The sequence below is a fragment of the Lates calcarifer genome, linkage group LG2, assembly GCF_001640805.2.
Source record: "Lates calcarifer isolate ASB-BC8 linkage group LG2, TLL_Latcal_v3, whole genome shotgun sequence".
Classification (NCBI taxonomy): domain Eukaryota; kingdom Metazoa; phylum Chordata; class Actinopteri; family Centropomidae; genus Lates; species Lates calcarifer.
The window spans coordinates 6,923,626-6,941,240 of NC_066834.1; the positions used below are offsets into that span (position 1 = coordinate 6,923,626).

Genomic DNA, 17,615 nt, shown 5'->3' on the forward strand with positions numbered 1-17,615 from the left:
TGGCCTCGTGTACATTATATATCTAAGAAATCAAGCATAACGCTACTTCTATGCGCAATTTTCCCTCACTAAACTAATTTTTTTTTGCATAGCACGATAGTGTTGCTTGATTTCTATATTAAATAAACAGTCATGAAAAACTGCTTCAATTTCGATAACTGGGGTACTGAAAGAGCATATGAGGTCACTATTCAGATAATGCCTGTTCAAATTTTGAGTTTGAATGACCGAAGTGGGAGTTTACGAGGAGTGATGAAGGCACCATAAAGGCATTGTGTTCAACTTTAACCTTTGAATCACATGTTCGGGGATTTCCAGCTTCTAATATCAAAGTAATTAACAAACTAGCACTACCTGCAAGTTGGTGTGTTTGTTTTTATGGTGTTAATGAAACTCAGGTCTATAACTAGTGTAAACCGCTTGTTTTACTTAATAAATAACCAGTTCCCTGTATGGATGTTTGACATGCCTGTGACATTTGAGTAGTCCTATCTATTTTTGTCACAGCTTCTGGGTGAGGTTTGGACTGCTCACAGAGCTGGCTTGTCGAACAGCACTGTTGGGCTGAAATGATTGCTTAGAACAGACTGGATTACTGAATTATCCAGGTAAATTTGCTATCAGCTGCTGAGTCACCATTAACAACTGAATTAACTGCTTGTTCTGAACAGGCAAGTTGCTTAGTTCAAGTATGAAGAGTGTAGTTGTGAGTTCTCACATGTTGTGTTCATTCTGTGCCGTTATTTATGCAGTGTTTTTAGAATATTATTGTAGATGGTTGAGTTTTATATAGCTAAGAATAAAAATGGTTGGATTAAACTGATCTTGTATCAGAAACCTAAATGAATTGTAAACCTCTGTCCTCCGCAGTCACTCTCCTTATGGATCTGTATGAGATCAGAGGAGGCAGACTGGACGTGATTGCAGAAGAAGCTGATCACCAAGAGTTAAGCAGAGAGTCGACCACCATGGAGCCCTACAGTGTGGTTTCAGACAGAGAAGGAAGGGCGGCCCGAGATGTTTCTACCTTCCAGAGGTTTTCTGTCAACACAAACGAGTCCCTTCGTTTTGAGCCCTGTGAGGAAAGTCCTCCTTCTCCCACTGGGGCAGAAGATGGACATGATGATGATGATGATGTGTTTAAGGAGGGAGGAACTGAGGTGAGGACACTAACACAATTTTGGCAATTGATGTATGAATGGAACATTTGATATTTACTACAAGAAAATAGTTTTGTGCAATTAGTATTATTAGTGAAAAATACAACATTAAAACACTTAATTCCCAGACATTAAAACATTCACATTTGCCCTAAAAATGGCCATGATCTTACACTTCTGTCTCTAATATGAGATTTCTGTGTAGCCAATTCCCAGAAGATGGAGCTGTCCACATGAAAGATTTTTTTTACCAAGCCACGGACATGAGCAGAAAGACGGGACAGCACATGCTGAAAAGTACTTTATGTTACTGGTTTGAATTAAAAAGAATGGGTAGAAGTATGACTTTCATTGTTTTCAGAGTGAGATCATCACAACCAGGAATCGGTTGCAAGGGAAGGTTGCTGAGATGGAGAACTTTGCAGGTCATCTAGAGGAAATCTTTCTCACTGTTGAGGTAAATGTCATACTCCAGTCTGTAGTAAAACAGATTGTTGTAATGTTTTTTGACATTTTTCTATTATTTTCTGACTGTCTGAGCATAAGGGAATGCCTCTTTTTATTGTTACTTTGTTTTATGGAACTAAGACAGAAATAAAGAACAGTGTCAGATTTTATATTCGTAACTCGAAAGTCCTGAACTAAAGAATCAAACGAATCCATTTCATTTATTGCCTGCCTTGATCTGTCATCCTCATTTTTTCTTTTCCTTCCCTATTTAGTTTGATGCATAACAAATGTCTAAATCTCTAATCATGCCACTGTGATCATATAAATGCGTGCACAGGAGAACTTTGGCCGTCGGGAGCAGCACTTGGAGCAGCACTACAATGATGTGCTGCAGACGCTGTCGCAGCGATATGACGAGAGGGCAGCTGGACTGGCGGAGGAGAAGAAGAACAAGCTGGAGGCCCTCTACAATCAGCTGCTGGCTTGTGGTCGGGCGTTGGATGCCTCCAAGGAGCTCATTGAGATGGCCCAGGAGATCTACCGCAGCCGGGACAAAAGGCTTTTCCTGAAGGTGTCCTAGCTTGTGTGTGTGTGTGCGTGCATGTGTGTTTTTCAGTTGTAATATTGCGGATTACAGAGTGCAGATTACAGTTGTATACATGATGATAAATGGCCTCAGTGGAGGATTTTACAGTTAATGTTCTTTGACCTTTGTTGACAGGCAGTTATGCCCACCATTAAAAGGTAATTATGATGGTACCCAGTGAGTATATACTGCATGGTGTGACACTGCAGTGTGACTTCAAAGGCTAACCATTAATGACAGAGGGCTAATATTGCATTATTGCCTCCAGGTGTTTTTGCCTGTAGTTTCAGACTAATATTATTATACATAGTTAGAGCATGAAAGTAAATTCTTGACTTTGCAAAAAGTAGTTTGACATAGAAATACTGGCTCAAGGTCCACTCACTCACTTTCCACTGAGTATTGAGATAGCTCAGTTTCCATGCCATGAGGATAGTCGGTCTCAACGACAGCTAAGCAAAGTCCATCCACAAAATGTGGTTGAAAGCTTGAGGCAGTAAGTAAGAAGCTAGTAAGTGGATGTTAAGCTGAATACATTTTGACTGATCCAAATGAATGTCATTACACAAACTTCTTTACCTTTTATATTAAATCTTAGTATTCAGATATTTCGAGGTCTTTTTCTTTTTTTTTTACTACTACTAGAATCGAGGAGTTCGCCAAAGATGAGATTGACCTCACGTTGTCTACACGTCTTGAGTTTGACACACCACTTGCTGACCTGTCAGATGTGAAAACCATGATGGACTCCATCAATGTTGTTCCAGGTCAGATTTACAAAGAGATGGAAGATAATTTTCTTGTCAGTATCCTCAAAGTTGCCTCTGACACATTGTACCCTTGGACACTGTAGACTGTCTATAATTACAACACGGAAGAATCTGTGGTGTGGTGGTTGCCCAAAAACCGTTTACTAGCAATTTACTAGCTTTATGTTTTTATACACAGGGCGACCGTCAGTGTGTCAAGTGGTGTTCTCGGTGAGAGAACAGGCACACAGCACTGTTACCACCATTATTTAATGATTAATAGACTGTTCAATAAAGAGAGACCATTTGGAAGAGAATTACAATATTCACAGTGATTGGGAACAGACAAGAGACCTCATTGTTTTGATACATCGTCATAGGAGAGGGAACAGGATCCCCTGAAGTCTAGACGCTGGTGGTGGTGGTATTTGAGTAAATTATGTAAATTGGTGGGTGATGGAAACTCTCAGTTGGATTTCTCTGAACATCTTGCAGTTAATAGTGGGGATGAGGAGGTGGTGGTTAGTTGTTTTGAAATGCAAATTTACAGGAATTCATTACTATTTAAAGAACAGCACATAAGGACCAAAATGACCTGAGGAATGCAGGCAGAAAGATCATTGGTCAGATAAGCGTCTCGAGATAACTTCTGTTGTGAATTGGCGCTATATAAATAAAATCTGACTTGACTTGATAAGGTATAATCAGAATTTTGAATGTAGGGCTTTGAATAACATGGGAAAGCAGAGGTGATGCTGAAGATTAGATCCAGAAGAAACTGCAGAAATGTGTGTTTAGGAAGGAAGGAATATTTAGAATATTGTGATTGGTTAATGAAAAGTCACCTTAGGGATCTGAATCATAATAAAAGCACAGAGGCGTCAGTGTTGGGTTCAATCTAGAACAAGCCTTCATAATGTGTTTCTTTTTATGCAAATCTGCTCCTGTTATCTCTGAGATGCTGATGGCATGACTTGGTAACAAAACTTGGATGAACAATGTTTCTCCAACATACAAACAGCTCCATCTGCCCCCGTGATCAACCCCCAGACGCCCAACTCTGCCACACAAACGTCCCTGCGTGTGTGCTGGAGCCTGTTCTCTGACGACACGGTGGAGTACTATGAGCTTTACTACAGACCAGTGTTGGAGGACACACCAGCAGACAGCACCTGTGCACCACACGGTATAACACAGACAGACTGACTGCAGATTCACATTGCACCATCTACTGTTGAAATGGTATCTATTGATGTGGGAATCTCAACTGATTTCTCTGTACAATACTGGTGACGTGTTTTGATCAGCGCAGCCACAGTAAAATCTGTACTTGTTTCCCAGTGAGCAAGGTAAAAGTGAAGGAGACCCACTGCACTGTGACAGATCTGCTGCCCAATGCTCAGTATGAGCTCTGGGTGACCGCTACCAACACCACAGGCATCAGCCCAGCAAGTGAGAAGGCTTTATACATGACAGGTAATAAATGTCACACTCCTACAACTACATGAAGAGTCATTAAACTTGTGACAGTTGAAATAATTGTTCAGTTTTCTGGATGTCCCCTAAAAGCAGTTTCAGATGTATTTTCCTCTGTTTTGTAAATACCCCAGCCTCACATGATTGATGTTATGGAGAGAATAAAGTCTTAAATCTTCTCTCTCTAGTGCCATCGCCTCCAGTGATCAAGCAGAGGGAGTGTACAAGCTGTTCCGAGGCTGCTCTGATCCGCTGGGAATCAGGAAACACCAACCCTGTAGACTCTTACACAGTGGAACTCAGTGAGATGAGCACTGATGGCACAGAGAGCGGTGTTACTGAGTAAGAACTGTGTTTTTAACATACACCTGCAGTTTACAGATTTGACAGAGAAACAAGCTCAAAATTTACTTGTGCTTCCCCTGAAGTGTGGCAGGAGTTTACACACAAAGATAAAGTTAAAATAACTCAGGAATGCTCCACTGGATATGCAGAGTTTCAAAGATGCAGTACCCCATGATATTAGTCTTCACTGGCCTGTCCTTTTAATAATAAGGCTTTTGCTTCAATACATCCATAAACAAAGGCCTGCGTTAATGCTTGCCTGGGATTTTTGAGGTCCCATGGTTATAGAGCTGCTGAATCAAGACACACTCTGTCCTAGAAAATCTATTCTTAGCTTCAGCTCCTGCAGCACTGTTAGCCTCAGCCAGAATACTGGCCTCACATGTGGGGTCATTTTCATTTTTCATCTGGTCAACTTCATAGAACAGTCAAACTATTTATTTGAATGTGATTTATTTGAATGTCTGTGTAAGTTTGCATATAGGAATTTAAACTGTCTTAACTGAAATAAATCCATGGTCCAAATATTACAAAGTTCCTATGAAACCACCCCATTTATCCTCCTAGTGTTTCAGATGTTAAGAGACAACATGTCGTTTCACACTCTGGTTTGGTTTGGAAATGATTGCTGAACTGAAAACTTGTCATTATTTATGTATTTAATATATTTAAAAAGGAAGTGATATCAGCCCTCCGTCCCATTGGTTAATCCCCCAGGTCTATCGTAGCAGTGCCCACCTGTCAGTGTCTAATCCAGCTGCAGACAGGACGCCGTTACGTCATCTCTGTGAGAGCAGTCAACATTGGTGGGCCAAGCGACAAGAGTGAGGTTATCACTGTCTCCACAACAGGTGAGAAACATCATGGATCAGCCTATTAAAAGTAAAAGTAGCCCAATGTATATACAAATATCCCAAATATCCCATTGAGCAGTACAAGTTCTGTATAAGCAACAAAATGTATTAACACTATCAAAAGTAAAGGTACTCATCCAAAATAGTCTCTGTCAGTGTTATTGGATCACTGATATTTGTGAAATCATAGTATGAAACAAAGTGGACTTCAACTTTCATTACAGGATACATATCAACAAGCAATAACAGCAGTTCAGGTGCAGAGTGATTATATTGGATTCATCATTTTTTAACTATGTGGCAAACCCTTAGATTCACCCAGTGACTTCTTGTTTGGGTCCCAGTCCTCAGGTTGGGAACCACGACATTAACATGTAAGTGGTAACAGTGGAGCTCCTATTAGCTGCTCCATATATTGTGGAGTAGTTAACAGTGGCCCTGAAGGTCAAAACACAATGACATTTCAGAATACACCACATTTCAAAAAACTTGCAGAAAGGGTGAGACAATAGTTCTTATTTGTGATTGGAGAAAACCCAGGTCAGTTGTTTGTGTATGACGTCAGCAAAATGCAGCTGAGGACAAGAAGTGATTCGCACTTCACTTGTAAAATCTTCCAAAGGGAGCAGATCAATCAAACAGACCTACCAGCTTGTTCACAGTACATTTTAAAGTATATTTTAGGCTGTAATGTTTTATTGCAATTGCAATCTGGTTGTGAAAGTTGTAAAAACATCTTGGTTTCCAGTATTCTAATATATAACTTTTTGTTAGGATTACACACTTTTTTATATGCCCTGTTCATGAAAGGCTGGAATGACACATCACATTCAAACATTGTTAGTATGATATCTATTGTAACGATCGTGTTAAAGCTGATATTGATTAATTCAGCTGTTGGTACTTGATAAAAGCTTCTTGTGATTTCCTGGTTTGATCAATTTGAGCAACTGTGAACAACACAAACTGTAGACGTGCTGTGATAGCACTTTTATGTACTGATCGTTATAATTTTTAAACTAATCTTTATCTGAAAAGTAACTATTGACTCTAGCTGTTAAATAACTGACTAATTGTTGTGGGCAGGGAGTATAAAGTTGCATCAAGTGGAATTATTCAAGTATTCGGTGCCTCAAAATTGATTTTTTTAAAAAGTACTTAAGAAAAGGTACTTAATTACTTGCCACCTTTACTTTCAGCACATTCATATGACGATGAATGATGTTTGTTTACCTGCGCAGGTACATTCTTCTATCTTCTGGAGGACACGGCCCATCCTTGCCTGTCCATCTCTGAAGATGGCTTCACCATATTTTATGGAGATGAGGAGTTACCAATCAGTGCTATGGCCTTAGATGATAACACCTTTACCAGGTAAAGTACACAAGAGATAAAGATAATGGGAACTTTCCCCTAGGAATTTGTAAAATAAAAGTGTGTGTATGTGCACAGGTGTGTAGCTGTCCTGGGAAATCTGATTCCAGTGCGAGGCAGGCATTACTGGGAAGTCGAGGTGGATGATGGAACAGAGTTTAGAATTGGAGTTGCATATGAGGATACGGAGAGGAACTCATACCTTGGAGCCACCAATACCTCCTGGTGTATGAGACACATTCTCACACCATCCAGGTAACGGTGCATCATCTCTGTTCATTCAGTGGATATTATTAACCCTGATGTTCTGTTGGGGTTCTCAGAGCCACTAACTATAAAACATATTTACATGCTGTAGTGTACATTTATTTGTCTGTGAATGACTGCACAGCAAACAAAAGTAGTAAATACTTGTTTGCATAAAGCCTGTATAACGTCTAAAACATGTTCTCATATTGGATTTTCAATCAAGTTAGAACAACATATTTAAAGGAAAAACATTGATTTTGCAATTATTTATACACCAACTGCAGTAGGGTCTGTGGGACCCAAAACATTGAGAAAGTTTAAACAAAACACAAAGGTTAAGTAGCCTTGGTTTGCTGCTCAGTCATTTGTTCAAACATACTTGTTTTTCCCATTTGTTGTGCAAACTGTGAAGGATAAACTGGCTTTGATTTTCACCAGTAGATGCAGATTTTTCAGACAATCTGATACCAGAATTAGCGTGCTGATCCTCTCAGGGACTACTATTGCAGTTCATGGAAACTGGGCCAATACTGTATTTTTAGCCACAAGAAATTTTCCTTTCCTAAGCAAAAAATTGTGCATCCGCTCTATGCACAACTAAGCCCATTGAAGGTAGAAAAGCCCAGAGTTATAGAGACTTTATAAGTGTTGCTATGGCAACTCTTCTTGGAACAAAGCAGGACATTTGAATTGTCACATTTAGCAAATCATTCAGAGGAGCATATCACACAAGCTCTGAATGTGGTTTTCATTGTGGGCATCTTCTCCGTGACTCTGCCTACACACAATTTAACAATCACATTTCTCATTTTCTTTAATCTGCAGCCACGTGAAATCCTACTGTTGGCTCATGATTCAGCATCTCCTTCACTAATGGCTGACAGAGTGGGAAAATCATCCCAACAGGATGAGAGGAAAAGCTTTATATTTAGAAGTTCTTTGCTATACACAATAATAAAGTTTTGCTCTTTTTTTCCCTTCAGGCATAAATACGAGTTTCTGCACAATGGCTGGAGTCCTGACTTGAGGATTACAGTAAACCCCGTGAGGATAGGAGTGGCACTGGACTACGAGAGAGGGACTTTGTCCTTCTTTAATGTGGATCTGGAACAACACCTACACACCTTCCACTGTCACTTCCAAAATTATGTCCACCCCTGCTTTGGCCTGGACAACCCAGGAGCTCTTACTGTACACAACGGCATAGAGGCTCCCGAGTACACATTCATCTGACACCAGCAATTATATCTGGAAAGCCTGGTAGGGAGTGACATAACTTTCATTAAAACAAAGAAAAAGAAACCATAATATTATGAACTCCCAAACTCATGATAAAAATGATCTGCTGATCTTCCTCAGTAGTATAAAAGTGTGTGATCCATAGACAATACCAGGTTTTTGGTTGTTTTGTTTTTATTATAGTATTCCATGGGAACCGGCATACACCATTTTCCAAGATAAGAAAAAGTTTCACTGAATTTTACAATATGTACTTATACCATCAGTAACTGCAGCAGACCAAGTGTTGAAATTCAAAAAAGGAAATAAGGGGCTTGTTTTGGATAACAAAAAATGCATTGAAAATGAAATAAGTGTTTTAAGAAAAAAAATTATACAATTGTATTCACATCTTAAAAGGAAAACTCCACCCTGAATACTTCCACACTGTTAAAAGTTGCTGTTGATCATGTGCTTTGCTTTTCTGGACTGGCTTTTTTGAACGTAAGTATGTAATTTGTTTCTTTTAAATAAAATTTCTTGGCCATTTACGAGATTGGCAAGTGCATGTTTTGGAGTCAGACCCTTAGTTTAAAAAAAAGAGGAAGGCTACAATCAAGACAGCAGTAACGCAGGGGAGATTTGTATTAAATCTAAAACCTCAGAGTTTCCTAATGACATTAGGCCATGTGATATGTTGCATTTTAAGTCACATGGTTACAAACATACACACAATGACATGAACTAGTTGGCAGGTTTTCTATATTTACATTTCAGGTGGGAATACATGTAACTACGCCCACCTTTGAGTAAAACCAACAGGTTCACACCCATTGTGCTGGGAATTATATAAAGATATTCTTGGAGATGTATGAAAAAAAACAGACAAAGCAAAATCAACACCAAGAAAATCAAAACCCTTCTTCCCCAAGAGTCTATGAAAGCAAAAACACTAGAAACTGGTGATAATTCAAAGACCACACATACCAGTGTGTTTTTAGCATCTTCAGCCTGTTTACTAGTAATCATATGTACTCTACATTGCTGATAGACATGGTAAATAAATTGTCTATAGATGATCTAAGACATGCCAATTTGTTTATTTTTTATTATTGGCAATCACTGTTATTCAGCACATGTATTGCCAATCCTGATGAGATAAAGGATTCTGTGCAATTTGACAAAACCTTGTATCTCCATTCTCCATATGCCTGCTGCTGTTTGATTCTAGCCTGTGTGACGCACATGTGACTACAGCTGCTCTCCTCGCTGTTATCTCTATGCGCATTACAAGAGAGATGCATGCATGACAGCAGCTGTGCTTTGAGATCAGCTATACTGACGTGAAATGAGTGATGAGAGAGAAAGCCCACTCCCTCCAACCTGAGGCGATCAGATCTTCTATCAGCGATTGCTAGTAATATTAAAAATAAAAAAAGACAATTGCCCATCCCTACTTACCGCTAAAAAAAATAAATAAAAAAATAAAAAAGATCCTGTCTTTAAAGTCCTAAAATTGAGGTGATAGTTCAAGTGTCACCCAAAATTTTAAAGTGTTTAAATGCCATTATGGTTGAATGGAAAACCGTGTCTTCTTGGATGGATGTAAAAAAAGACATTTAACATTTTGCTTAGAGAATGGTCAGCAATAACATAGCTCTTTGTAGTAAATCATGGCAAAACACTGGTACAGTCCTAAAACAGTGTATGATAATGCAAAGGTGGATTTTTCCTTTTATGTGGTTTGACTCTGAGAACTGCCTCAATATACTGAATGTAGACTTTGGGTCTGCGAGTATCCTGGACAGTGGGGATGGGGCGGGACAGGGGTTATGAGTTATCTGTCTTACTGCTGCGTGTCCTCTCCTCCTCTTCGTCGGAGGAATCCCCTCCGTAGGGCACAAGCCCTGATGCATCCTCGTCCACTTTAGACTTCTTCTGGCATACATCCTCTTGAACACCTGTAAGGGCACAATAAAAACGGAGAGAGAGAAAAGTAGAAAGGAGGTGGGAGACATGAGAGATAGAGAGAGACGGGAGGCAAAGAGAGAAGGGGAGAGACAAAGCGAGAGAACAAAACAAAAAGGAAACCCATTGAGGAGCCCCATGTTAGCGGTGGTTTTTGAGTTCGTTTGATCCACAGCCAGGGGAGGGAAGATATCAAATGAAACGGCAGCACAGCACACATCCATAACAGGCAGGTCCGGGGACACATGTTGAGAGAGAAAACAAGGGAAAGACAAAAAACATATACAAGAAGACCATGTTAGTGGGTTCTACCAGCAGAGAGATTCACACAGGTCTCCACTCCTCCCCCATTCCTCCACGGGGGGAGAGGCCATTTCATGCAACAGACAACTCCACAGAAGAAATGTCTGAGTACTCAGGCTCTCAGAATATTACGGAATAAAGAAATGCATACCCATTGACGCGGTGCTGCTGGGCAGATCGGCCGGGTCATCTGTCACTGCGTCTCTCTGCCTTTTGCGCATAACCAGGGCAGGGGCCACGAAGGGAGGTGGTGGTGGAGGCATCAGAATCCTGAAGGGAGAAAGACGTCAATATCTACACCACAAAAGATTCATGAAGAATAACACATGGAGGAAATTACATCTATTAACAGACCTTTCTACGGCTTTTTCCTCTCCAACACTGGAGGCAGGAAGTGCAGATTCCTGATGAGCAGGACCATCTGGAGAGCGGCTGGTTGGCTGAAACAGAAAAATAAAGAACACTTAAGACAATTCAAAACTAAACATATTAAGAAAGGGTTCGCCCCACATGACAAAAATTTTGTTGGGACTTTCTGTTACCAAAAACATATTCTCAGCTGTGCTAACTACATGAATCCCTTATCTGAACAGCAGAGAACAGCATCCTGTTGCATGCATGAGGACAACAATATATAGGAATGAATGGGTCAGTGTGGTGTAGCTATTCCTCTAGAAAATCTGTAATGAAAATCCAAAAACTGTCAAAGCCTATGAGCCTTACAAATACTTTACTACAGAGCATGTATCTGCTATGTGTTGCTCAGACGTGTTGTAACGGTGTTATATGTAGACACCAAGTCAGCTAAGGCTAAACTAATGAGTAAGGCGACAATTAAACTACTCTAAAAAGTCTTCAAAGATATGTCTCATGACAAAGATATAAATCTGAAGTGCTTTCAGGGTTGATTGTTGATGTCGGGAATTTCCAGATGGTCAGCATTGTATCTATTTTCAGACTAAACAGTGACGCAGCTCAAACCCATGCCTGTGGTCAAAAAACACTGCTCAGCTTTGTTTAACAGCCACTTGTAATAGGGATGGTAATTTTATGTTTGAACAACTTTTATGTGTGTGCGAGCTCAACTATTCTATAAAAAAAAAAAAAAAAAAACAGGCAAGAGAAAGACACAGCATGCATATATGACAAACTGATACAATAATGTGGTGTAGCAGAGACACTTCTCCATTCTCTGATGACAACCAGACAGTTAAACTTTTAAAGTAACGGGTTGATCAGTGAGTAAAAGACACGTTCCTGTTAAAATGGAGAGGGTTAACTTTCAGTGATATGTACAGGTGTTACTCCTCAGCTAACCTGCTCTTCCTTAGCTGCCTCGTGAAAATGACGTTTGGGACTTCCTGAGTCAGGGGGGGTGCTCAAAGATCCTTCAGGCTCCACTGTCTCACTGCTGCCAGGATCCTTAAGTAGATCAAAACCAACACACTGATGCTGCAGCAGGAGTTTTACAGAGTATACAGAGTAAACAGGTTTCATGTGTCCCAACATTATAATATGGATTACTGCATAAGTAATGAGCTTGTGCTGTTAGTGTGTGTGCGTGTAGATTTTAATTAGCGCTGAAATCAGCAGCTTTAATCTTTGATAATTACCTGGACGAGATAGGGATGCGGTTTCCTAGGACACACCGGATACTGAACCATTGCCTGAGAAGATGGAGGGTTTGTCGACATGTTAGAATGACTTGGGGGACCATTTGCATTACTCCAATAACCACGGTCTCCTGGGTACGCTGAATAGCCGCCAGCATAACCATTTGCTGGGTAGTTATACCAGGACCCCTGGCTAGAGTAATTGCTATTAGGTGGAAATCCATGTGCTGCGTATGCTGAAATGAAAGTATAGAATGTGGAGTTAATAGCATATATGACGTGGATCAATAACAGCGTGTTCTGACACATTTGACCTACTATTTCAACCTATTGTTGAGCCACTAAAGACGTCAAAGGATCAATTACCAACAAGAAGAATGCAGTCAGCTAGTACCTGATATTTGGTCACTCTGTTGGAATTTGCCTGTTTAGTTAAAGAGTGTAAAAGAATACTCACATTGTGTTGAGCCTGTGGCTGTGTACATCGACACCATTCTGGCATGTTCAGCTCTCACCTGGAGAATGAGAGGAGAGGAAACTGTGTTGAGAGCTGGAAATAATTCCAAAAACGTGGTGATTTATTTTCCAATAAATGCATTGTGGGTAGGTGCAGAGCACTCAAAACCTATTTCTGGAGATCAGGTGGTTCACACTACCGCATTCACTTTTGGAGGTGGGTATCAGTGAGAACTATATGCTTTAATAGTTTCACCTTCTTATACCTCCCATCATGTTTTGATTAAATTCAGATCAACGCTATTTATTTATTTATCGCAAACTTACAGTTTCCAACAGACTCTCAGTGAGTTTCTTCGCCGCCTCCAATCCAGCTGCATTTGGGTGGCTGTAACACAAAAGTTAAACAGTGCTGACTTCAGTTATTCAGACACATAACTTCCTTTGACCAACCATATCAAGTCATGTCCTGTTTTAAAAACAAATTTATTTGGTTAAAATCAGGCCCCCCTCTTGTGGTTTCCTTGTAAAATAAACATGGTTGTCTAACAGATGGCAATCCAAATGACAACACCAGTTTCCACTGAAAATTGAGTTAAACTTCTGTTTCTATACTCCAAAAAATAGAAACAGCATGAGTTCCAATTTTAACTGAATTGGCCACTTTAACACTGTTTTTGATGATTTGATGTTTTTTTTTCCCTTAACTGAGGCTTCTTTACTGACACATTTGCAGTGTAATCAGCTGAGGTCACTTTGAGGCAGATGTGAAGTAAATATGACTTATTATTATGGCTATTACTGAACTGCCAAATTTTCCACTCTGTTGCACAGTTAAAATCCTAATAGAGAACTTGTTAAGTTTGCAAAAGATGAGCAGTTAGAATGAACATACCTGATGTAAACATAAAGAGGCTCAAAAGACTCTCGTTTTGATGCTTGTTCAATGTAGCCAGAACCTTTTCCCCTGAGGAAAACTCGAGCCCCTGTCTCTGTCTGGATGTGGCTCAGGTACGAACCTCCCGGACCCTCGACCTTCTCATTCACGTTAAATGAAGGCAATGCCTGGTCAAGACCCACAAAAATCTTTGTGTGCACAAAACTCTGAGGATAAGAAAAAAATGTGATTTAATAACATACTCTTCACATTTAGATGGTTTGCTAATATCTGTAACAAGGCTGACTAAAGGAATAGCTTTGTAAGCAGATGCAGTAATCCAAGGTTTTTCCCTGTAGACCCAGGATGTTCTCTCTGCTACTTAATTTGGGAGGTGGGTATCAGTGAAGGCAACATAGTCTTCACTTGCCTCACTTTCTTTACCTCCAATATGTAAAATCATGACCCTGAAACAATGAGAAGCCTAGTAACAAGAGATCTTCAACAAAACAGGTCTAGTTTATGTAATGAACTACAGAAATATAATCATAATTTTACTTAAAATGTTGAGTAATTCTTTCATGCTACATATCCCAATAAATTAAGAACACCACAGAGTCCTCTAATATAAGCAGCAATGTTTACCACCACCTAATTCTAACATAAACAAAATATGGCTTAAAAAATAGAATAAATACTCAGCTAATCTCAGTGGCCACTTTGAACAAGTGCAAACCTTAGATAACCCTAAACAGGTTTCACCACTGTTTGTGAGATTTGAACTTCAACAAAGATGTCAGGTCTGCCTACCCCTGAATGAGGAGCTGCAGGCCGATGTCCCTGGCCTGGCGCTGAGTTGGTGTTGGGCATCCGTGGCACAGGAGGGGGAATGACAGGCCGGGGAGGCTGAGGGTAGAGAGTGAGCGGAGGCATCACAGGCACCTGTTGTCCTCCCGATGCTGCTGATGCCCTCATCACGTCTTCAGAGATTATCTCCTTTATCCTCATCACAGCCTCTGGTGTTCAGAAAAGTCAACGTGGACATCAGCTATTTTTAGTCCCTTGCCACAAAGAACAGGCTTTGGAATATTTATGAGGCTAGAACCTACAAACTGAAAAAAAGGGTGCTACTTACTATTGACCTGCTCTTGGGTTTTTCCCTGGACATGCAAATACAAAGGTCTTTGTCTAAAAGAAAGTAAATCAGAAAAGTAAACAATAAGACAGTTGATGACTGTATTTGCATGGACAGTGATCCTTGTATAACTTGCAAAAACTAGTCATAGACCATAAAACTGGCCATCATCTAGTGATGTAAAACTTTACATATGGGGAATTGTTTTGGCAGAAACAAAATCATGTCTTTAATACAGACCCTCCTCCTTTTCCTTTTTCAGCTTCAGTCATGTAATGACCTTTTGTTGAAACGACTGCTCCACTAAACTGTCGAATCTGAAAAAGGCAACAGAAAATTTGACAAAAAAAAGATATAAGAAGGTTTTTTGATGTTTATTTAAAGACTTGACATTTTTCTGACTTTAACCATTTTTAACTACTGCAGCACTGCTACGGCCACTTTCCACTCACCTCCTCCTGTGTTTTGCCTTTAGTAAGAAGGTCCCTGCAATTTAATGGTACATCATTTATGTCGACCTCTGTGACCACCATCTCCTCTGTAGTGGTTGGCACAGGCGCACTTGGAGGGGTCTAAAAAACAAGTGAAATGACAGTGAAAAATGTAAGTCCTCTAATAACTGCATAAACAAGACATATCAAACAGTTACCTGCTACAGCTTTCTAAATCATGCACACCTTTGCAAGTAACGGGGGAGGAGTCAACAGCTTTCCTTTTGCCATTAACATAGCATTTATTTTAGCAGCCATGGCTGCAGCCATTTCAACTCCTCCCTGAGGCGCTGGCTTTTCTCCTGTTTGTGATGGCTGGGAAACTGTGCTGTTTGAACCAGCCGTGCTGACGACTCCCGGTAAGGAGACAGAATGGGCTTCATTTTCACGACTCCTCTGTTTAGGTTGGGCTGGCTGATCCCATCGGCTTGTTAGGCACCTGAGAATAAAACAGCAAAAAAATAAATAAATAAATAAATGAAAAATACGTTAAATGAGTATATATTTACTAAATCTTCATACTAAAGTCTAAGGAAAACGGACTGGCCATAATAACCCGGGGAATAACTTAATGACTCTTAGTTAAGTGGCGAAAAAACTTAAAGATTAAAACTTTGTCTCGTTAAAACCCCAAACTGTGATGTCTAAATGAACGAGGGGATCCGCATTTAATCTTCTGTCCTTGTACCCTAAGCTGAGACAGCCCCTCACATGTTGGAAAACAAACAGAAAAACACTTGGCACATAATCGATATCTGAAACGACTTGAAGTTAGCCGTTTACTGCTACTAACCGTGAACTACGTAAAAAGATGTACCTTGCAAATAAATTGTGGAGATTCAATATGTATTTCGTTGTATTTCTTTGTCTTTGAAATGAAGTTAACAACACTTTTTGTATTTTGTTCAGAATCAACAGCCATTACGATTAACCTGAGTCAATTGTTTATTCTTAGCTAATCCAAAGTTAGCTAGCATAACTGACACTGAAACTAAAGCTAAGGCTAAGGTAGCTAACTTAACAAGTTACAATCCTGTTCTTGGACGATCGTATTACCAATATATCCATTTGAATATTTTGATAACACACACCCAGATTCGTCTACTCATATCGACTTTAATACGCACAAACGATACCCCGCAAGCTAACAGTTATTAGCAGGCCACGACCATGTAGCTTATGCTAGCTGCTGGTAAAGCTTCATGTTAACTGATTCGACCAACAAACACCGCGGCTAGCGTTAGCTTAGCTGGCCCATGTAATGTTACTCGTGTTACCAAATCAATTTGAAACTAACAAACTAAACGGACACTTACGGTGTTTGTCCAGTCATTCCCGAAGACATAGCACCACTCCACCAAATCTGCGGTAAGAAATTAAAACTGCTTCTAATGTAGTTGACGATGAACGACGGCAGCCATCGGTCTGCTCTCCCAGGCGCCGGCGACTTCTTCTGACGACTTGTCGCAGCGTCTGACTCGGCGGAAGCTGAGCTGTTTCCTTGTTATGTAACACTCGTGGGTGTATTATATTATACTTGTGGTTAGTTAGTAAAATGGTCAACTAATTCAGATAACATAGCAGTTATATTGACTCGGGATTTTTTTGGCAAATTGATTTTAAATGATGATTAATAGTAGAAAAATCCAAAGAGTTAAAGCCCCTACTGTCATGAGTTCATGACCATGACTGGATTAACCTGCTTGGGAGGCCCTGGTCTCCAAAGCTATCTGACTATTCAACAAGCAGCTTGGAGGGAGTACAGATTCGACTTCTCATCACCCCTCCACCTACTACTATCTGTTTCAAGGAAACCATCAGCCTTCTCCAGAGATCTCCCTTGGGACATGCTGTATAAACACACACTACTACACTAACACCATGACATGCTGTATAAAGTTCCAGATTGACTCAGGGTTTTAAAAGAACTCAACCTACTGATTAAAAATGCACAATAAGAATAAAAAAATCCAGAATTTAAGACCTCCATTTTCATGGGGTGCATGACCATGGTTGGATTTACTTGCTGGGCCCTCAGACTTACAGTCACAGTACATTTTCTCTCTACTAATATCTGCTCAGTCTCCAGTCAGCTCCAGCAGACTTGCAGTTCAACTTTTTGGTTTGATATGGTTTATGACAACATTGTACTGAATTTATAAAAGACAACATATCAGATTTTGTTATGGATAGTACAACAAAGTCCTGGCTTGTTTTCATTGTCCTTATTTTTTCTCCAGTCAACTGACCTTTATATGATATTACAAAATATTAGAAAACAGGGACTCTGACCATGCAGCCAAAAGTACCA

At 40.0% G+C, this 17,615-nt stretch overlaps 2 protein-coding genes across 2 annotated transcripts; one reads left to right on the forward strand and one right to left on the reverse strand.

The window, feature by feature from the left end:
- The first annotated feature begins 345 nt into the window (after positions 1–345).
- On the forward strand, positions 346–9,012 carry LOC108887930 (fibronectin type III and SPRY domain-containing protein 2). The gene is made up of 13 exons (XM_018683633.2): positions 346–608; positions 871–1,160; positions 1,522–1,617; positions 1,948–2,181; positions 2,332–2,354; positions 2,842–2,963; positions 3,967–4,131; positions 4,287–4,421; positions 4,610–4,763; positions 5,484–5,617; positions 6,862–6,994; positions 7,073–7,249; positions 8,227–9,012. The coding sequence occupies exons 2-13, from the start codon at positions 882–884 to the stop codon at positions 8,474–8,476; spliced, it is 1,902 nt and encodes a 633-aa protein (XP_018539149.1). The 5' UTR covers positions 346–608; positions 871–881; the 3' UTR covers positions 8,477–9,012.
- Positions 8,639–16,796, reverse strand: LOC108887931 (KH homology domain-containing protein 4). The gene is made up of 14 exons (XM_018683636.2): positions 16,621–16,796; positions 15,491–15,743; positions 15,266–15,385; positions 15,054–15,130; positions 14,814–14,866; positions 14,489–14,694; positions 13,697–13,905; positions 13,129–13,189; positions 12,803–12,860; positions 12,346–12,581; positions 12,050–12,154; positions 11,087–11,172; positions 10,884–11,002; positions 8,639–10,422 (listed from the first exon to the last, which is right to left on the reverse strand). Exons 1-14 carry the CDS (start codon positions 16,647–16,649, stop codon positions 10,292–10,294), a joined length of 1,743 nt encoding a protein of 580 aa, XP_018539152.1. The 5' UTR covers positions 16,650–16,796; the 3' UTR covers positions 8,639–10,291.
- Between the last annotated feature and the right edge of the window lie 819 nt (positions 16,797–17,615).

Excerpts from the sequence above, each read along its gene's own strand:
- LOC108887930 (XM_018683633.2), top strand. The coding sequence starts at position 882 with ATGGATCTGTATGAGATCAGAGGAGGCAGACTGGACGTGATTGCAGAA. Across the intron at positions 1,618-1,947 it reads AAATCTTTCTCACTGTTGAG|GAGAACTTTGGCCGTCGGGA; the intron begins GTAAATGTCATA and ends ATGCGTGCACAG. Across the intron at positions 2,355-2,841 it reads GTTATGCCCACCATTAAAAG|AATCGAGGAGTTCGCCAAAG; the intron begins GTAATTATGATG and ends TACTACTACTAG.
- LOC108887931 (XM_018683636.2), bottom strand. The coding sequence starts at position 16,649 with ATGTCTTCGGGAATGACTGGACAAACACC. Across the intron at positions 13,906-14,488 it reads CTGCAGCTCCTCATTCAGGG|AGTTTTGTGCACACAAAGAT; the intron begins GTAGGCAGACCT and ends TCTTATCCTCAG. Across the intron at positions 13,190-13,696 it reads CCTCTTTATGTTTACATCAG|CCACCCAAATGCAGCTGGAT; the intron begins GTATGTTCATTC and ends TTTGTGTTACAG.